At 44.7% G+C, this 26,280-nt stretch overlaps 1 protein-coding gene across 1 annotated transcript in view; it reads left to right on the top strand.

The window, feature by feature from the left end:
• Positions 1-26,280, top strand: part of ptchd1 (patched domain containing 1) — a 76,960-nt gene that overhangs the window by 27,877 nt on the left and 22,803 nt on the right. Inside the window, exons 5-7 of the mRNA XM_042317256.1 lie at positions 9,030-9,260; positions 10,454-10,686; positions 10,769-11,007. Coding sequence (XP_042173190.1) covers positions 9,030-9,260; positions 10,454-10,686; positions 10,769-11,007 — 703 coding nt within the window. The remainder of the gene's footprint in view (positions 1-9,029; positions 9,261-10,453; positions 10,687-10,768; positions 11,008-26,280) is intronic.

Here is a 26,280-nt window from a genome sequence, read left to right as displayed (position 1 = left end):
TTCGTGTCAGTGGCGGTTTTGTCGCAAAACTTAGACCGCTGGTGAAACAGATTGTTCTGCCAAGTTTTTTGAGGAAAGAACAAAATAAAGGCTCTCACTTGAGAATCTTACCTAGTTATTTACAGATTATCTAATTTTGCTCTTTTGTAGCTTTGTCAACTATGTGTGTTTTCTATACCTCTTTGCACCTCTTCCTGTAGGCTTTACAGACGCTCCGCACTCCTTGGCTGCAACCCTTCTAGTTTAGTGTACCCTGCACGCACAGCACGTGGAATTCTGGGTCTCAGGCAGCATTTGGAACTGCCGATCTGCATTCAAGAACGCCAAGTTCATCTCAGCCTATGCTGCCCTTCAGTCCCTTGACTTTTTTGCCCTGACGGAGACATGGATCAGCCCATAAACACTGCTACTCCAGCTGCTCTTTCTTCATCTGACTATGTTTTCTCTCATATTCTAAGAGCATCTGGTCGTCACGGTGGTGGCACCGGTCTACTCATTTCTCCAAAGTGGAGATGTTCTCTTTTCTCGCTCTCTTACCTGTCCATCTCCTCATTTCAATTCCATCGTGTCACTGTCACTTGCCCACTCAAGCTTAACATTATTGTCATCTATCTCCCACCAGGTGCCCTTGGAGAGTTCCTCAAAGACCTTGATAAGCTCATTTCCTGACAATGGCGCACTGCTCCTTGTACTTGCGACTTCAAACTCCTGACATCTGCCTTAGATTAACTCTCTCTTTCCCCTCCTTGCCCCTTTTGACCTCACCCTTTCCCAATCCCCTCCAACTCACAAGCACAGCAAGGACAGCACACTGAACAAGCACAGTATTTACACAAATGACTGATGATTGGCTGAGAGAAATTCATGATAAAATGATTGTGAGAGCTGACTTCAGTGAAGCTTTTGAACTTTATTGATCGTAGTCTACTGCTGGAAAACGTGTGTTATGGCTTTACACCCACTGCTGTAATGTGGATAAAGAGTTAATTGTCTAACAGAACAGAGGGTGTTCTTTTATGGAAGCCTATCAAATATAACCCAGTTAGAATCAGGAATTCCCCAGGGTAGCTGTTTAGGCCCCTTGCCTTTTTCAATTTTTACTAACGACATGCCACTGACTTTGAGTAAAGCCAGAGTTTCTATGTATGCGGATGACTCAACACTATACACGTCAGCGACTACAGCGACTAAAAGGACTGTAACACTCAACAAAGAGCTGAGGTTAGTTTCAGAGTGGGTGGCAAGGAATAAGTTAGGCCTAAATATTTCTGAAACTAAAAGCATTTTAATTGGAACAAAACACTCACTAAACACTAAACCTCAACCACATCTTGTAATAAATAATGTGGAAATTGAGCAAGTTGAGATGACTAAACTGCTTGGAGTGACACTAGATTCTTAACTGTCATGGTCAAAACGTATTGATGCTGTAGTAGCTAAGATGGGGAGAAGTCTGTCTATAATAAAGTGATGCTCTGCCTTCTTAACAACACTATCAACAAGGCAGGTCCTACAGGCATTAGTTTTGTCACACCTGGACTACTGTTCAGTCGTGTGGTCAGGTGCCACAAAAAAGGGTTAGGGTTAGACTTAGGAAAATTGCAATTGGCTCAGAACAAGGCATCACGGCTGGCCCTTGGATGTACACAGAGAGCTAATATTAATAATATGCATGTCAATCTCTCCTGGCTGAAAGTGGAGGAGAGATTGACTTCATCACTACTTTTATTTATGAGAGGTATTGATTGCCATGTTGAATGCACTGAGCTGTCTGTCTAAACTACTGGCATACAACTCGGACACCCATGCATACCCCACAAGACATGCCAGAAGAGGTCTCTTTACAGTCCCCAAGTACAGAACAGACTATGGGAGGTGCACAGTACTACATAGAACCATGACTATATGGAACTCTATTCCACATCAACTAACTGACGCAAGATAAAATGTTTTATTTAAAAAACAGATACAAAAAACACCTTATGGAACAGCGGGGACTGTGAAGCAACACAAACATTGGCACTGACACACACACACACACACACACACACAATAACATACGCACTATACATACACATGGATTTAGTAATGTATATATGTGGTAGTGGTGGAATAGGGGCCTGAGGGCACACAGTGTGTTGTGAAATCTGTGAATGTATTGTAATGTATTTAAAATGGTATAAACTGTCTTAATTTTGCTGGACCCCAAGAAGAGTAGCTGCTGCTTTGGCAGCAGCTAATGGGGATCCATAATATATACAAATACAAGGCAGGCAATAGGCTTGACCTCATCTCTACAAGAGGCTGTTCTCCTACTAATCTCACTGCAACCGCCCTCCAGGTCTCTGATCACTACTTTATTTCCTTTTCTGTCTCCCTTTTCTCCAACTACTCAGCCCCTACCCTGATGTTGGTCATGCGATGGTACAATCTTCGCTCTCTCTCCCCCACTACTCTTTTCTCCTCTATCCTATCATCTCTCCCTTCTGCTTCTCCCTCCTATCTCCTGATTCTGCCTCTTCAACTCTCCTCCCTTTCCGCATCCTATGACTCGCACTGTCCTCTTTCCTCCCGGCCGGCTCTAACCTCTCCTCTTGCGCCGTGGCTGAGTGACTCATTGAGAGCTTACAGAACAGTGGAGGAAAACAAAACTTCCGGAGGACCTATCATCGTTTCATTCCCTCCTCTCTACCTTCTATTCCTTTTTATAGGCTGCTAAAGCAACTTTCTACCACTCTAAATCTCAAACTTCTGCCTCAAACCCTCGGAAACTACTACTCTAGGAAACATTCTCCTCTCTCCTTAATCCTCCACCCCCTCCTTCCTCCCTCTCTGGAAAACTTTGTCAACCACTTTGTAAAAAAGTTGACATCCGCTACTCATTCACTCTGCCTATTGAGTCCACTGGTCTCCCTCACATAGCACTACCCTACGCCTTGACCTCTTTCTCCCCCCTCGCTCCAGATCACATTCTGCGACTGGGGTCTGGCCGCACGACAATTTGCCCGCTCGACCCCATCCCCATCCCCTTCTCCCGACCATCTCTGGAGACATTTCTCCCATTCCTCACTTCACTCATCAATTCATCCCTGACCCCTGGCTGCGTCCTTTGACTTGGCCCGAGTTGCTCCCCTCCTCAAGAAACCAACACTCGACTCATCTGACGTCCAAAACTATAGACCTGTATCCCTTCTTTCTTTTCTTTCCAAAACACTTGCGTGTGCTATTGGTGATCATCTCTCTTGTTATCTCTCTCAGAACAATATTCTTGACCCTAACCAGTCAGGCTTCAAAACGGGTCACTCAACCGAGACTTATCTCTGTCATGGAGGCTCTCCACACTGCCAAAGCGGACTCTTTCTCCTCTGCTCTCATCCTCCTAGATCTATCCCCTGTCTTCGACACCGTCAGGGCTGGGCGTTTCAGGCTCTGCACAGTCTTGGAATGCATCCTACCTGGCAGGCTGCTCTGACCAGGTGATGTGGAGAGGACTAATGGTGTCCCCTCCTCTTCTCTTTATACACCAAGTCATCCGGCTCTGTCATATCCTCACATGGTCTCTCCTATCATTGCTATGCGGATGACACTGAGCTACTTTTCTCCTTCCCCCCTTCTGAAACCCAGGTGGCAACACGCGTCTCTGCGTGCCTGGCAGATATCTCAACTTGGATGTCGGCCCACCACCTCAAGCTCAACAAGACGGAACTGCTCTTCCTCTCCATCACAGTTGACAACTCCAGTGTCGCTCTCCCAGAGTGCAAAGAACCTTGGCGTGACCCTGTCATTCTCTGTAAACATCAAAGCAGTGACCCACTCCTGCAGGTTCAAACTCTACAACATCCGTAAAGTACGACCCTACCTCACACAGGAAGCGGCGCAGGTCGTAATCCAGGCACTTGTCATCTCCCGACAGGACTACTGCAACTCGCTGTTGTCAGGGCTCCCCGCTTGTGCCATCAAACCTGAGCAACTTATCCAGAACGCAGTAGCCCTCCTGGTTTACAACCTTCCCAAGTTTTCTCATGTCACCCCACTCATCCGCACACTCCACTGGCTTCCAGTCGAAGCTCGCATCCACTACAAGACAATGGTGCTTACCTACGGAAGAGCAAGTGGAACTGCCCCTCCCTACCTTCAGACTGTGCTCAAACCCTACACCCCAACCCAAGCACTTCATTCTACCACCTCAGGTCTCTTGGGGGAGGGCAATATTTGCCCAGTCCAAGCTCTTCTCTGTCCTGGCATCCCAATGGTGGAACCAGCTTCCCCCTGAAGCTAGAACAGTGGAACATCTTCCGAAAGCATCTGAAACCCTACCTTCAAATAATATCTTAAATAATCCTCCTCCCCTCAACTTAACCAGCACTTGACCCCTCCCATCCAGAGGCTGCACTCCTAGTGGCCGGGGACTTTAATGCAGGGAAACCTAAATCAGTTTTACCTAATTTCTATCAGCATGTTAAATGTGCAACCAGAGGGGAAAAAACTCTAGACCACCTTTACTCCACACACAGAGACTTGTACAAAGCTCTCCCTCGCACTCCATTTGGCAAATCTGACCACAATTCTATCCTCCTGATTCCTACTTACAAGCAAAAATGTAAGCAGGAAGCACCAGCGACTCGGTCTATAAAAAAGTGGTCAGATGAAGCAGATGCTAAACAACATGACTGTTATGATAGCACAGACTGGAATATGTTCAGGGATTCTTCTGATGGCATTGAGGAGTACATCACATCAGTCACTGGCTTTATCAATAAGTGCATCGAGCACGTCGTCCCCTCAGTGACCGTACGTACATACCCCAACCAGAAGCCATGGATAACAGGCAACATTCACACTAAGCTAAAGGGTAGAGCTGCCGCTTTCAAGGAGCGGGACTCTAACCCGGAAGCTTATAAGAAATCCCGCTATGCCCTCCGACGAACTGTGAAAGAGGTAATGCCTCAATACAGAACTAAGATCGAATTGTACTACACCGGTTCCGACGCTCTTCGGAAGTGGCAGGGCTTGCAAACTCTCAGACTACAAAGGGAAGCATAGCCGCGAGGCCTGCCAAGTGACACGAGCCTACCAGACGAGCTAAGTAACCTCTATGCTCGCTTCAAGGCAAGTAACACTTTAACATGCATGAGAACATCAGCTGTTCTGGACGACGTGATCACGCTCTCCGCGGCCGATGTGAGTAAGACCTTTAAACAGGTCAACATTCACAAGGCCGCAGGGCCAGATGGCTTAGCAGGACGTGTACTCCGAGCATGCGCTGACCAACTGGCAAGTCTCTTCACTGGAATTTTCAACCTCTCCCTGTCTGAGTCTGTAATGCCAACATGTTCAAGCAGAACACAATAATCTCTGTGCCCAAGAACACTACGGTAACCTGCCTAAATGACTACTGACCCGTAGCACTCACATCTGTAGCCATGAAATGCTTTGAAAGGCTGGTCATGGCTCACATCACCATTATCCCAGAAACCCAATACCCACTCCAATTTGCATACTGCCCCAACAGATCCACAGATGATGAAATCTGTATTGCACTCCACACTGCCCTTAACCACCTCGACAAAAGGAACACATACGTGAGAATGCTATTCATTGACAACAGCTCAGTGTTCAACACCATAGTCCCCTCAAAGCTCATCACTAAGCTAAGGACCCTGGGACTAAACACCTCCCTCTGCATCTGGATCCTGGACTTCCTGATGAGCCTCCCCCAGGTGGTAAGAGTAGGTAACAACACATCCGCCATGCTGATCCTCAACAGGGGGCCCCTCAGGAGTGCGTGCTCAGTCCCCTCCTTTACTCCCTGTTCACTCATGGCTGCACAGCCAGACATGACTCCAAAACCATCATTAATTTTGCCGATGACACAGCAGTGGTAGGCCTGATCACCGACAATGATGAGACAGCCTATAGGGAGGAGGTCAGAGACCTGACCGTGTGGTGCCAGGATAACACCCTTTCCCTCAACATGATCAAGAAAAAGGAGATGATTGTGGATTACAGGAAAAGGAGGACCGAGCACGCCCGCATTCACATCGACGAGGCTGTAGTGGAGCAGGTTGAGGGCTAAAGTGCCTTGGTGTCCACATCACCAACAAATTAACATGGTCAAAGCACACCAAGACAGTCGTGAAGAGGGCATGACAAAACCTATTCCCCATCAGGAGATTGAAAAGATTTGACATGGGTCCTCAGATCCTCAAAAGTTTTTACAGCTGCACCATCGAGAGCATCCTGACGGGTTGCATCACTGCCTGGTATGGCAACTGCTCGGCTTCCGACCTCAAGGCACTACAGAGGATAGTGTGTACGGCCCAGTACATCACCGGGTCCAAGCTTCCTGCCATCCAGGACCTCTATACCAGGTGGTGTCAGAAGAAGGCCATAAAAATTGTCAGACTCCAGCTACCCTAATCATAGACTGTTCTCTCTGCTACCGCGCGGCAAGCGGTACATGAGCGCCAAGTCTTGGTCCAAGAGGCTTCTAAACAGCTTCTACCCCAAGCCATAGGACTCCTGAACAGCTAATCAAAAGGCTAACCAGACTATTTTCATTCCTCCCCCCTCTTCTACGCTGCTGCTACTCTGTTATCTATGCATAGTCTTTTTAACTCTCCCTACATGTACATATTACCTCGACACCGGTACCCTCTGTATATATCCCCGCTATTGTTATTTACTGCTGCTCTTTTAATTATTTGTTTTTCTTATCTCTTACTTTTTTTAGGTATTTTCTTAAATCTCTATTGTTGGTAAAGGGCTTGTAAGTAAGCATTTCACTGTAAGGTCTACACCTGTTGTATTTGGCGCATATGACAAATACAATTTGATTTGATTTATATCCAGTCAGTAACAACACATTTATTTCCAATATTGATCAATGTTAGGGTTTAAAGCTCTGTTGTTGAGAGTGAGGTATGGTATTTAATGGGTAGTCTAGTGACCGTACACACACACAAGCGCTGGTAGATGCAGCATTCCAAGGTGTATGATAACTCCGCCCACACACTGTGAATGGTATCGCTGTTTCCTAGTAACTGTAACCACCCACATGATCCCTATTGTCTTCTTGCCATGGAAAAAGAACAGAATGCTTCCTAATCTGTGGATACTTCTCCCAATACAGTGTTTGTACTGTATTATTGGACATATACAAACAGTATAATTATAGGAACATAATTATATACATACAGGTACATATGGTAGTAGGTAGATTACAGTATAGGTGGATACAGTGCATTCGGAAAGTATTCAGACCCGTTCCCTTTTTTCACATTTTGTTACATTACAGCCTTGTCATAATATGTATTAAATAACTTTTTTCCATCATCAATCTACAAACAATACCCCATAATGACAGAGCAAAAACAATTAAGACATTTTTGCATATATATATATTTTTTAAATGAACAGAAATACCTTTAAGTATTCTGACCCTTTGCTATGAGACTCAAAATTGAGCTCCGTTGCATCCTGATTCCATTGATGATCCTTGAGATGTTTCTACAACTGGTTAGGAGTCTACCAGTGATTAATTCAATTGATTGGACATGACTTAGAAAGGCAGACACCTGTCTATATAAGGTCCCACAGTTCCCAGTGCATGTCAGAGCAAAAACCAAGCCATGAGGTCAAAGGAATTGTCCGTAGAGCTCCGAGACAGGATTGTGTTGAGGCACAGATCTGGGGAAAAGTACCAAAACATTTCTGCAGCATTGAAGGTCCCCAAGAACACAGTGGCCTCCATCATTCTTAAATGGAAGAAGTTTGGAACCACCAAGACTCTTCCTAGAGCTGGCCGCCCGGCCAAACTGAGCAATCGTGGGAGAAGGGCCTTGGTCATGGAGGTGACCAAGAACCCAATGGTCACTCTGACATAGCTCCAGAGTTCCTCTGTGGAGATGGGAAAAACTTCCAGACGGACACCCATCTCTGCAGCACTCCACGAATTAGCCAGACGGTAGCCACTCCTCATTAAAAGGCACATGACAGCCTGCCTGGAGTTTGCCAAACGCACCTAAAAGACTCTGACCATGAGAAACAAGATTCTGTGGTCTGATGAAACCAAGATTGAACTCTTTGGCCTGAACGTCAAGTGTCAGGTCTGGAGGAAACCTTTCACCTTCCCTACGGTGAAGCATGGTGGTGGCAGCATCATGCTGTGGGGATGATTTTCAGCGGCAGGGACTGGGAGACTAGTCAGGAATGAGGGAAAGATGAACAGAGCAAAGTACAGAGATCCTCGATGAAAACCTGCTCCAGACCGCTCGGGACCTCAGAATGGGGTGAAGGTTCACCTTCCAACAGGACAACGACCCTAAGCACACAGCCAAGACAATGCAGGAGCGGCTTTGGGACAAGTCTCTGAATGTCCTTGAGTGGCCGAGCCAGTGCCCGGACTTGAACCTGATCGAACATCTCTGGAGAGATCTGAAAATTGCTGTGCTGCGAAGCTCCCCATCCAACCTGACAGAGCTTGAGAGGATCTGCAGAGAAGAATGGGAGAAATCCCCAAAATACAGGTGTGCCAAGCTGCTAGCATCAAATAAGACTAAATAAGACCAAATAAGACTTAAGGCTGTAATCGCTGCCAAAGGTGATTCAACAAAGTACTAAGTAAAAGGTCTGAATACTTATGTAAATGTGATATTTCAGTTTTAATAAAGGTGCACACGTTTCTAAAAACCTGTTTTTGCTTTGTCATTATGGGGTATTGTGATGTCATTATGGGGTGTTGTGATGTCATTATGGGTTATTGTGATGTCATTATGGGGTATTGTGTGTAGATTAATGATGGGGGAAAAACGATTTTAATCAACTTTAGAATAAGGCTGTAACATAATAAAATGTGGAAAAAGTCTAGGGGTCTTAATACTCTCCGATTGCACTGTATATTATATGCATACAGGTACTTCCATGTTCTAAAATAACAGCCTTGTTTCCTGTGTAAAGGCAGTGATATCACTACTGATTGAATGGATTGGTAAAGAAACAGAGAAATAAAGAATTTTCTCTCTCTTCAGCTCCATCGTGCTGTCGTTCAGCTCCAGGTTCCAGTGTTGGGGTTCAACTACTCTTTCTCCCACCTCTGTCTTCTCGACGACAAGAATACCTGCATCATCGATGACATCATCCGAGCCCTGGAGGACAGCCAATCAGCTCGCTTCGCTAACCGTTCTTCCCTTCCTCTGCGCTACCCAATCACACGTTTGGCTGACGGGCGGATGGCCTACATTGGTCACCAGTTAGGAGGGGTGTGTACTGTGTATTTTCATTGGTCACCTGTTAGGATGAGTGTCTGATTTGAGACTAGAGTTCCACAATTCTGGCAACTTTCCACAAAGTTCCCAAGTTTTCCTCAAATCCAAGTTGGAAGATTTCCAGAATCAGAAGGGAATCAGAAGGGAATGAGCAGGAAATAAGTCCTCCAACCAGGATTTCTTGACAACCTGAGGGTTATCCTACAAAGTAAGAGAGATACTCAGGGTTTTCTAAACCAGCTTCAGTTAACTTCACATTCCATCCAAGTACTACAACGGTGGATATTGTTCGTCCTCCTGTCTCTGAATCTAGCAGACTTGTAACTTTGCGTTAATGTCACACATGGCTAGTCGAACTAGTCAAAATCAAAATGAAAGAAAATGATCTTGCAAATTCAGCAGGTTATGGAGTGAAATGGACTTTCAGAAGTGCTTTTATTTATTACTTGCCGTCTTAGGAGTGGGATAAAAGTTGCTTGTGCATTGATAAGCGCACCAATCACTCCAATCTGTGGAACAGCTTGTTGTGTTGGGGCCATAGACATATAATCCATAGAAGGGTTTTGGAACCTCTAAACCTGAGAATTGAACTGTTAAACTCATGGGTACACTAGCAATAGCTGCCAGTCCTGACTTGAATGGGAACTGCTATCTATGTCTATGGTTGGTTACGGCTGTTAGTTTGCCTTTAACAAATTTGAAAATATAATTGCAAGAAAAACATACCGTTTGGAAAGCAAATGTTTTCCTTACTAAATGTGTCATGTGATACATATTTTAATGACTTTTTTTACACCCCCGAAAAACATTTGATTAATAAAATTTTGAATAAGTAGTTTACCTCGAATGAAAGGGACGATGACACCATCTTTGCGAAAGGAAAGGAATCTAATTTCATTGGTCCTCAACTCGTGGCTCAGACACTTAATTCAGGATAAATGGAGTTATCTCTGAATTAGCCTGCACCCGAGCAGGATAGTTCTGAAGGATTTGTTGCCATAGAAATGTACCTGGCTCTCTCCTCAGTGACCTCGCTAACTCCTCAAACCTGTTTCGTAGGATATCCCTTTTTGGGAAAGTTATGTGAATTTTGCAACCTTTCTTCTGCTAACAACCCTTTACTGGCCCTGACAACCGCCCTCAGGTGACCTTTCCCTTCTTTAGATGCAGCCTTTCTTCTTTTCCAGGTGCAGGCGTGGGGGGCGGGGCCTGCAGTACAGGGTCCTGGGGGTGTGTCTGGTCGAGGCCAGGGAGTCCGGAGCGCTAGGGCTCTGCAGCTGACCTACTACCTGCAGGCTCGCGGCGCCCTGACAGACAGGGTGGCTAGCCAATGGGAGCAGGCGTTCTGTGGCGAGCTGGGCCGGTTTGGGGCGGGACACCCTGAACTGAGCTTATACCCCTTCACTTCATCCTCTCTAAGGTGTGTGTGTGTGTATCTGTGAGTGTGTGTGTGTGTCTCTCTCTTCACTCTACCCCTCTAACTCAGCCCTCTCTCCCCCCAGGACAGACTTCCAGGCGTCGTCAGTGCTGGCTCGGCGCCCCCTGCTGGCCAGTGTATGTGTGTGTTTGGTGTTAGCCGTGGGCTGTTGTTCTATGAGGGACTGTGTGAGAGCTAAACCCTGGCTAGGGCTTTTGGCTCTGCTGTCTATCGCCCTCTCTGGTCTCACTGCTGCTGGCATCCTTAACCTGACTGGAACCACTTACAACTCAACCTACCTGGGGGTACCATTCATACTGCTGGGTGAGTTATGACTATTTATCTACCTGGGGGTACCATTCATACTGCTGGGTGAGTTATGACTACATATCTACCTGGGGGTACCATTCATACTGCTGGTTGAGTTATGACTACCTACCTACCTGGGGGTACCATTCATACTGCTGGGTTTGTTATAACTACCTATCTACCTGGGGGTACCATTCATACTGCTGGGTTTGTTATAACTACCTATCTACCTGGGGGTACCATTCATACTGCTGGGTTTGTTATAACTACCTATCTACCTGGGGGTGCCATTCATACTGCTGGGTTTATGACTATAACTACCATTCATCTATAACCTGGGGGTACCATTCATACTGCTGGGTTTGTTATAACTACCTATCTACCTGGGGGTACCATTCATACCGCTGGGTTTGTTATAACTACCTATCTACCTGGGGGTACCATTCATACCGCTGGGTTTGTTATAACTACCTATCTACCTGGGGGTACCATTCATACTGCTGGAATGACTTCAGCGATGTCATTTACAAAATAGCCTCCAACTCTCTACTCAGCAAATTGGATGTAGTCTATCACAGTGCCATCCGTTTTGTCACCAGTGCCCCATATACTACGCACCATTGCAGCCTGTATGCAAACCCACTGGCTCCAGGTCATCTATAAGTCTTTGCTAGATGAAGCACTGCCTTATCTCAGCTCACTGGTCACCATAGCAGCACCCACCCGTAGCACGCGCTCCAGCAGGTATATCTCACTGATCATCCCCAAAGCCAATTATTCCTTTGGCCGTATTTCCTTCCAGTTCTCTGCTGCCAATGACTGGAATGAATTGCAAAAATCACTGAAGCTGGAAACTTATATCTCCCTCACTAACTTTAGGCACCAGCTGTCAGAGCTTCTTACCGATCACTGCACCTGTACATAGCCCATCTGTAAATAGTCCACCCAACTACCCCATCCCCATATTGTTATTTATGTTTGCACCCCAGTATCTCTACTTGCACATCATCATCTGCACATCTATCACTCGTGTTAATGCTAAATTGTAATTATTTCACCACTATGGCCTATTTATTACCTTACCTCCCTAATCTTGCTACATTTGCACACACTGTATATATTTTTTTATTGTGTTATTGACTGTATGTTTGTTTATTATTTGTTTATGTGTAACTCTGTGTTGTTGTTTGTGTCGCACTGCTTTGCTTTATCTTGGCCAGGTCGCAATTGTAAATGAGAACTTGTTCTCAACTAGCCTACCTGGTTAAGTAAAGGTGAAAAAAAAAATATATATATACTGTCGTGTCTTTGGCTATGCCGGATTAAGTGATATGACATGCTATTCTATAAAATAATTTCTCCGTAATTAATATCACCTGATTGAGCTAATCATGTAAATGTAATTAAATAGACAGTCGGGGCACCACAAAATAATATTTATAGAGCTGTTATCTTCCGAATAAACTCCTGGTAATATTTTACATCAATAGCAGTCAATATCAATCGTCATCTTAATTCAGTCTCATCTGAAAGTTGTAAATTCATGGTTATCTGCACAAACCCCGGCTAACAAGTTGAATCAGCAATACAAAATTGTCTTAATGATTTATTTACTAAATACCTAACTAATTACACAGAATTACACATACACATAATTAAATCATAACTTGATTACAATCTACGTCATAAAGGAAAACGTCCCTAGCGGGCGGAACAGATATGACAGCTTGTTACACAAAAGAAAAGGGTCTGGGTTTGAGTGAAAGAGCGGGAAAACTGAGGAACAAAGGGCGAAGCTGTGCTATTGTAAATACAGTATCTTATGCATTCTAAATTACCGCCCATTTGGAAAATGAAAATGCAATAAATATTTACCCTGAGCTGTGCTTCGGTAGGTTGGTGGTAGATGGAAGGTCTTGTTGCCAAACCGAGTCCTTTATCCTTTGAAGAATGTCTCTGGTGGTCAATTGGATATGTTGTAGTAACGTTGTTGTGTGATAGACGGGATACTCTGTCTGTTCCTTCCTAACCCTCATTTGCATCTGCTGTTGCTAACTCAACGGCTAGGAGGTATCACTTCTGTAGTGAATAAGAGTTCAAAGTTCATACCATTCGCAACCGAAGCTCACGCTGATGTTGGCTTCGTTCTGTAGTTATTATCTGAACCATTCTGACATCGGACCGTCGTCCTCACGTCCTCGGAACAGGAGGTTATATTGTCGTCAAGGGCTTATATAGGAAGGGAGAGGAGGGCGTGTTTGAAACGTTTTATAGCCTATGTCCCTTCACAGGGGCGGGCCACTGATTGAGCATAGCCCTAATTTATGAAATCCCAAATCTCACATTTTAGAAGCTAAAATCACATTTCATCCCATCATGAATAATTTAATATTCAAACATTTAAATTGAACAACAATTTCATGTGAATCCGATAACTCTGATGTGTAGACTTTCCACTGTAGAGTTTATGTCATTTTTTAATTTTTTAAAATATTTTTTTTACCTTTATTTAACCAGGCAAGTCAGTTAAGAACAAATTCTTATTTTCAATGACGGCCTAGGAACAGTGGGTTAACTGCCTGTTCAGGGGCAGAACGACAGATTTGTACCTTGTCAGCTCGGGGGTTTGAACTTGCAACCTTCCGGTTACTAGTCCAACACTCTAACCACTAGGCTACCCTGATGAGAATGTCTCAGATGACAACCACACTGACATCATATTCATTAAGTACCACCGCATATGTTCAATTGGTCGGATTACCAGAATATAGTTCATTTCCCCCCACCTTCTGATGTTCCCAGAATCTCTGTTAACCAAGGGTTTTGCAAATGTAACATCAGTAGGATAGAAAATGGAAAAGGGGGGGATAAAAGGTATTTATGACTGTCATAAACCTACCCCCAGGCCAACGTCATGACAATACTGTAAATATACACTGCTCAAAAAAATAAAGGGAACACTAAAATAACACATCCTAGATCTGAATGAATGAAATATTCTTATTAAATACTTTTTTTCTTTACATAGTTGAATGTGCTGACAACAAAATCACACAAAAATGATCCATGGAAATCAAATGTATCAACCCGTGGAGGTCTGGATTTGGAGTCACACTCAAAATTAAAGTGGAAAACCACACTACAGGCTGATCCAACTTTGATGTAATGTCCTTAAAACAAGTCAAAATGAGACTCAGTAGTGTGTGTGGCCTCCACGTGCCTGTATGGCCTCCCTACAACGCCTGAGCATGCTCCTGATGAGGTGGTGGATGGTCTCCTGAGGGATCTCCTCCCAGACCTGGACTAAAGCATCCGCCAACTCCTGGACAGTTTGTGGTGCAATGTGGCGTTGGTGGATGGAGCGAGACATGATGTCCCAGATGTGCTCAATTGGATTCAGGTCTGGGGAACGGGCGGGCCAGTCCATAGCATCAATGCCTTCCTCTTGCAGGAACTGCTGACACACTCCAGCCACATGAGGTCTAGGTCTAATGTCTTGCATTAGGAGGAACCCAGGGCCAACCGCACCAGCATATGGTCTCACAAGGGGTCTGAGGATCTCATCTCGGTACCTAATGGCAGTCAGGCTACCTCTGGCGAGCACATGGAGGGCTGTGCGGCCCCCCAAAGAAATGCCACCCCACACCATGACTGACCCACCGCCAAACCGGTCATGCTGGAGGATGTTGCAGGCAGCAGAACATTCTCCACGGCGTCTCCAGACTCTGTCACGTCTGTCACATGTGCTCATTGTGAACCTGCTTTCATCTGTGAAGAGCACAGGGCGCCAGTGGCGAATTTGCCAATCTTGGTGTTCTCTGGCAAATGCCAAACGTCCTGCACGGTGTTGGGCTGTAAGCACATCCCCCACCTGTGGACGTCGGGCCCTCATACCACCCTCATGGAGTCTGTTTCTGACCGTTTGAGCAGACACATGCACATTTGTGGCCTGCTGGAGGTCATTTTGCAGGGCTCTGGCAGTGCTCCTCCTGCTCCTCCTTGCACAAAGGCGGAGGTAGCGGTCCTGCTGCTGGGTTGTTGCCCTCCTACGGCCTCCTCCACGTCTCCTGATGTACTGGCCTGTCTCCTGGTAGCTCCTCCATGCTCTGGATATTACGCTGACAGACACAGCAAACCTTCTTGCCACAGCTCGCATTGATGTGACATCCTGGATGAGCTGCACTACCTGAGCCACTTGTGTGAGTTGTAGAATCCGTCTCATGCTACCACTAGAGTGAAAGCACCGCCAGCATTCAAAAGTGACCAAAACATCAGACAGGAAGCATAGGAACTGAGAAGTGGTCTGTGGTCAACACCTGCAGAACCACTCCTTTATTGGGGGTGTCTTGCTAATTGCCTATAATTTCCACCTGTTGTCTATTCCATTTGCACAACAGCATGTGAAATGTATTGTCAATCAGTGTTGCTTCCTAAGTGGACAGTTTGATTTCACAGAAGTGTGATTGACTTGGAGTTACATTGTGTTGTTTAAGTGTTCCCTTTATTTTTTTGAGCAGTGTATATATATATATATATATATATATATATATATATATATATATATATATAGTGCTGGTTGAGTTATAACTACCTACCTACCTACCTACCTACCTACCTACCTGGGGGTCTCTCTCTCTTTCTCTCTCTCTCTCTCTCTCTCTCTCCTCATCTCTCTCTCTCTCTATCAGTAGTCAGGATAAGACCAAGATGCAGACAGCTAGAGTAACAGATGTATATTGACCCAAACAGGGGGCAGGCAAAAGACATGTCAATGGCAGGCAGAGGTCTATAATCCAGGGCAGAGTCAATAAGGTACAGAACAGCAGTCAGGCTGGGGGTCAGGACAGGCAGAGGTTTGTAAACTGGTCAGAGTCAATAAGGTACAGAACAGCAGGCAGGCTGGGGGTCAGGACAGGCAGAGGTTTGTAAACTGGTCAGTGTCAATAAGGTATAGAACAGCAGGCAGGCTGGGGGTCAGGACAGGCAGAGGTTTGTAAACTGGTCAGAGTCAATAAGGTACAGAACAGCAGGCAGGCTGGGGGTCAGGATCAGGACAGGCAGAGGTTTGTAAACTGGTCAGTGTCAATAAGGTACAGAACAGCAGGCAGGCTGGGGGTCAGGACAGGCAGAGGTTTGTAAACGGGTCAGAGTGGCAGGCAGGCTGGGGGTCAGGACAGGCAGAATGGTCAGAACCGAGGAAACTAGGTAACAGAACTTGAGAAAGCAGGGAGATGGAAAAACAAGCTGGTATGATCTGACAAGACAAGACGAACTGGCAACAGAGAACACAGGTATAAATACACAGTGGATAATGAGGAAGATGGGCGACACCTGGAAGGGGGTGGAGACAAGCACAAAAACAGGTGAAACAGATCAGGGTGTGACACTCTCTCTCTCATCTCTCTTTCTCTCTATCATCATCTCTCTCTCTTTATCTCTCTCCTCATCTCTTTTTCTCTCTCTCCTCATCTCTCTCTCTCCTTATCTTTCTCTCTCCTTATCTCTCCCTCTCTCTCTCTCCTCATCTCTATGTTTTTTTACATTCTTTTCCCAGACCCCACTTAAGCTGCTGGTGTATGTCATTACTCTCTCTTTCTCTCTCTCTCTCTCTCTTTCTCTCTCTCTCTCTTTCTCTCTCTCTTTCTCTCTCTCTCTCTTTCTCTCTCTCTTTCTCTCTCTCGCTCTCCGTATGTCCTCTGTTATTTCAGTCCCAACAGCAGCTCTCCTCCCACACATGACACTAATTACAGTGAGCATGTGCTTGTATATGTGTGTTTGTGCGTGCGTGTGTCTGTCTGTCTCAAACATAGACTGTATTGCTGATAAATATAGAGAGAGACAGAGGATGTTTAGTTTTTGTCTAACCCTATGAATACATTGTGACGATGGAAGCTTCCAGTCCCTTCAACCCCTGAGCACTCCCTACAAACACTTACTGTACTCCTTTACAATACACAGCTCTTGGAGAGAGGGAGAGGTTCAGACTACAGCGAATCTAAGTCCCCAGGCAGTCTACTTCCCCACTACTCTCCCTTTCGTCCACCTCTCCTCTCCCTTGCTCCCCTGTCTCTCTCTGATTTTTATCCAAAGTGACAGTAGTGTGTGCATACATTTTCATATGGGTGGCTCCAGTAGGTATCAAATCCACAATATTGTCTTTCCAAGCGGCATGGGCTACCAACTGAGCCACACAGGATAATGTCTGCTAGGATGGTCAGAGACAGGATCATGTCTGATAGGATGGTCAGAGACAGGATAATGTCTGATAGGATGGTCAGAGACAGGATAATGTCTGATTAGATGGTCAGAGACAGAATAATGTCTGATAGGATGGTCATAGACATAATAATGTCTGATAGGTCACCTAGATTTGTAGTAGTAAAAAGCATTATCATAATCCTACACGCACACACACACACACACACAGAAAATAGATTATCTCAGAGCTTCACAGGAGGAGGGGGTCAGTGTCACTGATGAGTCACAGGTGCCATGGCAACCACAGAGGTGAAAGCCATCTGCCCCCCCACACACACACACACCTCCCCCAGCACACACACACAGTAGCAGTGCGTGGGTAAAATCACTGGGGAAGCCAAGCCAGGATAAAAGCCATATGTGACCGACGGGCTCGATTCAATCTTATGTAGGAACATTTCAAATGGTGTTTTTTTTACATTGGATAACAGTAGAGACTCAGCTACAAAATGGTATATCATACTCTACAGTTGAGGAACAATGGGAAAGTAATTCTGCTTTGAAAGTTGATTAACTTCTTACCCCACTTTTGAGAAAATGGCCCTTGAATATTTTGGGACACCTTCTGGAGAGCTCTTCTTTGCCTACACCCACCCATTCAGCATTGTTCACACCCTCTTAACTTCTCTAGGGTAGGGGGCAACATTCGGAATTTTGGATGAAAAGCATACCCAAATTAAACGGCCTGCTACTCGGGCCCAGAAGATATGATATGCATATAACTGGTATATTTGGATGGAAAACACTCTCAAGTTTCCAAACTGTTAAAATAGTGTCTGTGAGTAAAACAGAACTGATTTAGCAGACGAAAACCTGAGAAAAATCCATTCAGGAAGTAGTTTTTGGGGGTTTTGTAGTTTTCTATTCAATGCCATTACAGTATCCATTGACTTAGGACTCCATTTGCAGTTCCTATGCCTTCCACTAGATGTCAACAGTCTTTAGAAATCGTTTCAGGCTTGTATTATTATAAATGAGGGAGTAAGACCAGTCTGAACGAGTGGACCCTACCGTGTGGCAGAGCTTTTTCATGCGAAAGTGCATTTCTTGTTTACCTTTTATATTGACGGTTGAAATATTATAGATCATTTAGGCTAAAAAACAACCTGAGGATTGAATATAAACATTGTTTTTATTTTATTTTATTTTACCTTTATTTAACCAGGTAGGCAAGTTGAGAACAAGTTCTCATTTACAATTGCGACCTGGCCAAGATAAAGCAAAGCAGTTTGACACATACAACGACACAGAGTTACACATGGAGTAAAACAAACATACAGTCAATAATACAGTAGAAACAAGTCTATATACGATGTGAGCAAATGAGGTGAGATAAGGGAGGTAAAGGCAAAAAAAGGCCATGGTGGCAAAGTAAATACAATATAGTAAGTAAAACACTGGAATGGTAGATTTGCAATGGAAGAATGTGCAAAGTAGAAATAAAAATAATGGGGTGCAAAGGAGCAAAATAAATAAATAAATACAGTAGGGAAAGAGGTAGTTGTTTGGGCTAAATTATAGGTTGGCTATCTACAGGTGCAGTAATCTGTGAGCTGCTCTGACAGTTGGTGCTTAAAGCTAGTGAGGGAGATACGTGTTTCCAGTTTCGGAGATTTTTGTAGTTTGTTCCAGTCATTGGCAGCAGAGAACTGGAAGGAGAGGCGGCCAAAGAAAGAATTTGTTTTGGGGGTGACTAGAGAGATATACCTGCTGGAGCGTGTGCTACAGGTGGGAGATGCTATGGTGACCAGCGAGCTGAGATAAGGGGGGACTTTACCTAGCAGGGTCTTGTAGATGACATGGAGCCAGTGGGTTTGGCGACGAGTATGAAGCGAGGGCCAGCCAACGAGAGCGTACAGGTCGCAATGGTGGGTAGTATATGGGGCTTTGGTGACAAAACGGATTGCACTGTGATAGACTGCATCCAATTTGTTGAGTAGGGTATTGGAGGCTAATTTGTAAATGACATCGCCAAAGTCGAGGATTGGTAGGATGGTCAGTTTTACAAGGGTATGTTTGGCAGCATGAGTGAAGGATGCTTTGTTGCGAAATAGGAAGCCAATTCTAGATTTAACTTTGGATTGGAGATGTTTGATATGGGTCTGGAAGGAGAGTTTACAGTCTAACAAGACACCTAAGTATTTGTAGTTGTCCACGTATTCTAAGTCAGAGCCGTCCAGAGTAGTGATGTTGGACAGGCGGGTTGGTGCAGGTAGCGATCGGTTGAAGAGCATGCATTTAGTTTTACTTGTATTTAAGAGCAATTGGAGGCCACGGAAGGAGAGTTGTATGGCATTGAAGCTTGCCTGGAGGGTTGTTAACACAGTGTCCAATGAAGGGCCAGAAGTATACAGAATGGTGTCGTCTGCGTAGAGGTGGATCAGAGACTCACCAGCAGCAAGAGCGACCTCATTGATGTATACAGAGAAGAGAGTCGGTCCAAGAATTGAACCCTGTGGCACCCCCATAGAGACTGCCAGAGGTCCGGACAGCAGACCCTCCGATTTGACACACTGAACTCTATCAGAGAAGTAGTTGGTGAACCAGGCGAGGCAATCGTTTGAGAAACCAAGGCTGTCGAGTCTGCCGATGAGGATGTGGTGATTGACAGAGTCGAAAGCCTTGGCCAGATCAATGAATACGGCTGCACAGTAATGTTTCTTATCGATAGCGGTTAAGATATCATTTAGGACCTTGAGCGTGGCTGAGGTGCACCCATGACCAGCTCTGAAACCAGATTGCATAGCAGAGAAGGTATGGTGAGATTCGAAATGGTCGGTAATCTGTTTGTTGACGTGGCTTTCGAAGACCTTAGAAAGGCATGGTAGGATAGATATAGGTCTGTAGCAGTTTGGGTCAAGAGTGTCCCCCCCTTTGAAGAGTGGGATGACCGCAGCTGCTTTCCAATCTTTGGGAATCTCAGACGACACGAAAGAGAGGTTGAACAGGCTAGTAATAGGGGTGGCAACAATTTCAGCAGATAATTTTAGAAAGAAAGGGTCCAGATTGTCTAGCCCGGCTGATTTGTAGGGGTCCAGATTTTGCAGCTCATTCAGAACATCAGCTGAACGGATTTGGGAGAAGGAGAAATGGGGAAGGCTTGGGCGAGTTGCTGTGGGGGGTGCAGTGCTGTTGACCGGGGTAGGAGTAGCCAGGTGGAAAGCATGGCCAGCCGTAGAAAAATGCTTATTGAAATTCTCAATTATGGTGGATTTATCAGTGGTGACAGTGTTTCCTATCTTCAGTGCAGTGGGCAGCTGGGAGGAGGTGTTCTTATTCTCCATGGACTTTATAGTGTCCCAGAACTTTTTTGAGTTAGTGTTGCAGGAAGCAAATTTCAGCTTGAAAAAGCTAGCCTTGGCTTTTCTAACTGCCTGTGTATAATGGTTTCTAGCTTCCCTGAACAGCTGCATATCACGGGGGCTGTTCGATGCTAATGCAGAACGCCATAGGATGTTTTTGTGTTGGTTAAGGGCAGTCAAATCTGGGGAGAACCAAGGGCTATATCTGTTCCTGGTTCTAAATTTCTTGAATGGGGCATGTTTATTTAAGATGGTTAGGAAGGCATTTAAAAAAAATATCCAGGCATCCTCTACTGACGGGATGAGATCAATATCCTTCCAGGATACCCCGGCCAGGTCGATTAGAAAGGCCTGCTCGCTGAAGTGTTTCAGGGAGCGTTTTACAGTGATGAGTGGAGGTCGTTTGACCGCTGACCCATTACAGATGCAGGCAATGAGGCAGTGATCGCTGAGATCTTGGTTGAAAACAGCAGAGGTGTATTTAGAGTGCAAGTTGGTTAGGATGATATCTATGAGGGTGCCTGTGTTTAAGGCTTTGGGGAGGTACCTGGTAGGTTCATTGATCATTTGTGTGAGGTTGAGGGCATCAAGTTTAGATTGTAGGATGGCTGGGGTGTTAAGCATGTTCCAGTTTAGGTCGCCTAGCAGCACAAGCTCTGAAGATAGATGGGGGGCAATCAGTTCACATATGGTGTCCAGAGCACAGCTGGGGGCAGAGGGTGGTCTATAGCAGGCGGCAACGGTGAGAGACTTGTTTTTAGAGAGGTGGATTTTTAAAAGTAGAAGTTCAAATTGTTTGGGTACAGACCTGGATAGTAGGACAGAACTCTGCAGGCTATCTTTGCAGTAGATTGCAACACCGCCACCTTTGGCAATTCTATCTTGTCTGAAAATGTTGTAGTTTGGAATTAAAATTTCAGAATTTTTGGTGGTCTTCCTAAGCCAGGATTCAGACACAGCTAGAACATCCGGGTTGGCAGAGTGTGCTAAAGCAGTGAATAGAACAAACTTAGGGAGGAGGCTTCTAATGTTAACATGCATGAAACCAAGGCTATTACGGTTACAGAAGTCGTCAAAAGAGAGCGCCTGGGGAATAGGAGTGGAGCTAGGCACTGCAGGGCCTGGATTCACCTCTACATCGCCAGAGGAACAGAGTAGGAGTAGAATAAGGGTGCGGCTAAAAGCAATAAGAATTGGTTGTTTAGAACGTCTGGAACGAAGAGTAAAAGGAGGTTTCTGGGGGCGATAAAATAGCATCAAGGTATAATGTACAGACAAAGGTATGGTAGGATGTGAATACAGTGGAGGTAAACCTAGGTATTGAGTGATGAAGAGAGAGATATTGTCTCTAGAAACATCATTGAAACCAGGAGATGTCATTGCATGTGTGGGTGGTGGAACTAATAGGTTGGATAAGGTATAATGAGCAGGACTAGAGGCTCTACAGTGAAATAAGCCAATAAACACTAACCAGAACAGCAATGGACAAGGCATATTGACATTAAGGAGAGGCATGCTTAGTCGAGTGATCAAAAGGGTCCGGTGAGTGGAGAGGTTGGTTGGGGGTCACGGCGATTTAGACAGCTAAATCGGTAGCAAGCTAGCATAGGATGGAGGTCTGTTATTAGCCACCTCTTGCGTTCTGTCAGTAGATTAGTGGGGTTCCGTGTGGTAGAGGGGATTAATCCAAATCACACAACAACAACAAAAATAAAAACAATAGATATAGTTATAGAGGCCCAAGAAGAAAAATAAATAAATAAAAAGAAAAGAAAAATTGTCAGATTGTCTATTCAGATAGCAGCCGATAAGACAGCCAACGGCTAGCAGGCCGCAGATGGGCGTTCAGGTAACGTCGCGACGGAGGAGCCAGCCGGACTCCCTCGGGTAGACAACGTCGGCAGTCCAGCTGTGAAGGCCCGGTGGGGCTCCGCGTAGGCAGGAAAACGGGTCCGGATAGGTGACTGCAGCCCAGGAGTGACGGAACAATTGATGTTAGCTCCGGAATCGACGAAAGCCGATAGTCACACGGATAGCAGCTAGCTAGCTGTGAGATCCAGGTATGAATGTCCAGAGCCAGCGGCCGAAATCCAGGGACATGGAGAGAAAAATTGGTCCGGTATGTTCCGTTCCGAGCCGCGCTGCGCTGCGCTGCGCCGTACAAAACTAGCGATAGATTATCGAGCCAAAGGACAGCCGATGACCACAAACCGTGGTTAGCTGAGTACTAACGATTTGCCAGTAAAGAAGCTAACTAGCTTCTGAACCAGCTTCTGATTAGCTTCTGGACCAGCTTCTGATTAGCTTCTGGACCAGCTTCTGGCTAGCTTCTGGCTAGCTTCTGGCTAGTTTCTGGCTAGCCTCTGGCTTTCTGGCTAGCCTCTTGGAGGATTACAGATCTGAGGTAAATAATATTTTTTTTTATAAATATAAATTGGTGAGGCGGGTTACAGGAGAGTGTTTTGAAGATGAGTTTATGGAAAATTAAAAAAATGTATGTGAAAAAAAGTTGTAAATATATATATATATACGGGACACGACAAGACGAGGACAAAAGACGTCTGAACTGCTATGCCATCTTGGAACACATGACATGTTTCTATGAACTTTACGGATACAATTTGGATTTTTTGTCTGATTGTTTTGACTGAGTTTGAGCCTGTGGATTACTGAAGAAAACGCGCTAACAAAATGGAGCTTTTTGGATATAAAGAGACTTCATCGAACAAAAGGAACATTTATTGAGTAAATTAATGTCTTCTGATTGCCACCATACGAAGATCATCAAAAATAAGGGATTAATTTCATCTCTATTTCTGAGTTTTGTAATGCTTCTGCTTGGCTGGTTACTGTTTGTAATAATTTGTCAACTGGGCTATGTTCTGGGCTAGATATGCTTTCGCCGAAAAGCATTTTATAAATATGACACTGTGGTTGGTTTAACAAGAAGTTAATCTTTAAACCTATGTAAAATATGTTTTGTTTTCTGACTTTTTATAATGAGCATTTCTGTATTTGAATTTGGCGCTCTGCAATCTCACTGGATATTGGCCAGATGGGACGCTAGCGAGGTTAAGAGCCAATCATCTCTTTAAGAATTCACATGTGAGGCCATGTATTAAACAGAGTAAGGTAGTGTAGTAAACAACCAAAGATTTCAAGACTAAAAGTGGGGAAAGTAGTAGAAAAAATACACTCTATCTAGTCCTTGGCCTATATCCTAATCTGTCTTTGGTGCAGGTCATTTTCTTCTTCACATACCGTCTCTGGTAAACACACACTATATCAAATGAAATCATTGTTTATTTGTCACATGAACAGGATACAGAAGGTGTTCCTGTTGCATACACAGGATACAGAAGGTGTTCCTGTTGCATACACAGGATACAGAAGGTGTTCCTGTTGCATACACAGGATACAGAAGGTGTTCCTGTTCCAGTACTCTGTATGCCATTGGGATCTCCAACCCTGTTCCTGTTGCATACACAGGATACAGAAGGTGTTCCTGTTCCATACACAGGATACAGAAGGTGTTCCTGTTCCATACACAGGATACAGAAGGTGTTCCTGTTCCATACACAGGATACAGAAGGTGTTCCTGTTCCAGTACTCTGTATGCCATGGGCTCTCCAACCCTGTTCCTGTCACATACACAGGATACAGAAGGTGTTCCTGTTGCATACACAGGATACAGAAGGTGTTCCTGTTACATACACAGGATACAGAAGGTGTTCCTGTTACATACACAGGATACAGAAGGTGTTCCTGTTTCATACACAGGATACAGAAGGTGTTCCTGTTACATACACAGGATACAGAAGGTGTTCCTGTTTCATACACAGGATACAGAAGGTGTTCCTGTCACATACACAGGATACAGAAGGTGTTCCTGTTGCATACACAGGATACAGAAGGTGTTCCTGTTCCATACACAGGATACAGAAGGTGTTCCTGTTCCATACACAGGATACAGAAGGTGTTCCTGTTCCATACACAGGATACAGAAGGTGTAAAAAGTGAAATGGTTACTGGCATATTTGCATAGTAGCAATATCAGAAATAGTAAGTGTCCAGATAAATATTGTATAAATATTTTATAATTATTAGGTGACACTTTCCCGACACACTTGTCTAAATTGATGGCTATAGCCACGCCGCAGCCACATCTAGCTATTGTCTAGACATCTACACATGTTCATGAAATACAACAGATGGCCATAATCACCCACAGACACACCTGGCTAACTTGATGTGTCATGTAATCATCTGGTGAAGAGTCTTTTGTTTAGACATGTAGCTAGCAACATTTTCAGATATTATAAGTTTCTAATATTGTCAGAAAGTCGTTTGCAAATGGATTTCTGAGATACAAACAATATTACTACACAGTAATAGCTAAACATTTGTCTAGTTGGCTGTGGCAAGAGTATGGCGTAACGTTACTTACAGCGTGGTTACACTGTTAGCACTGAGGCGGGGTGCCCTAGTAGGAAGACCACTTTGTGCAGCTCAGCCTGCACTATCAGCTCCAATATAAATAACATGAGCAACGTTCAACAGCCTCACCTAAAGCCTATTCTTGTGGGAAGCTGCTATAGACCACCAAGTGCTAACAGTCAGTATCTGGAAACTATGTGTGAAATGCTTGATAATGTATGTGATATCAACAGGGAAGTATATTTTCTGGGTGATTTAAATATTGACTGGCTCTCATCAAGCTGCCCACTCAACGAAAAAACTTCAAACTGTAACTACCCTGGCAGGTTGTCAGTCAACCTACCAGGGTAGTTACAAACAGCACAGGAATGAAATCATCAACATGTATTGATCACATATTTTCTAATGCTGCAGAAATGTTCTTTAAAGCGGTATCCAAATCCATAGGATGTAGTGATCACAATATATTAGACATATCTAGAAAAACCAACGTCCCAAAGGCTGGGCCTAATACAGTGTATAAGAGGTCATACAAGAAGTTTTGTAGTGATTGATGATGTAAAGAATATTTGCTGGTCTGTGGTGAGTAATGAGGAGCAACCAGATGCTGCACTTGACACATTTATGAAATCGCTTATTCCAGTTACTAATAAGCACCCATTAACAAAATGACTGTAAAAACGGTTAAATCTCCTTGGATTGATGAGGAATTGAAAAATGTTGTGATTTAGAGTGATGAGGCAGAAGGTATGGCAAATAACTCTGGCAGCCCAACTGATTGGCAAACGCACGACAAATAAAACAATTATGTGACTGAACTAAATAATGAACAATAAACTAAACTATGAAACAAAGATAAAGAGCATTTAGCTCGTCTGGTAGGATCACGTCACTGGGCAGCTCGCGTCTGGGATTCTCTTTGTAGTCCGTAATAGTTTTCAAGCCCTGCCACATCCGACGAGCGTCAGAGCCGGTGTAGTAGGATTCAATCTTAATCCTGTTTTGATGGTTCGTCTGCGGGATTTCTTATAAGCATCCGGATTAGTCTCCCGCTCCTTGAAAGCGGCAGCTCTACCCTTTAGCTCGATGTGGATGTTGCATGTAATCCATGGCTTCTGGTTGGGATATGTACGTACAGTCACTGTGGGGACGACGTCATCGATGCACTTATTGGTGAAGCCGATGACTGAGGTGGTGTATTCCTCAATGCCATTGGATGAATCCCGGAACATATTCCAGTCTGTGCTAGCCAAACAGTCATGTAGTGTAGCATCCGCTTCATCTGACCACT

This window comes from Oncorhynchus tshawytscha, unplaced genomic scaffold (assembly GCF_018296145.1).
Source record: "Oncorhynchus tshawytscha isolate Ot180627B unplaced genomic scaffold, Otsh_v2.0 Un_contig_785_pilon_pilon, whole genome shotgun sequence".
NCBI classification, from domain to species: domain Eukaryota; kingdom Metazoa; phylum Chordata; class Actinopteri; order Salmoniformes; family Salmonidae; genus Oncorhynchus; species Oncorhynchus tshawytscha.
This window is presented reverse-complemented; position numbering and strand designations above follow the sequence as displayed.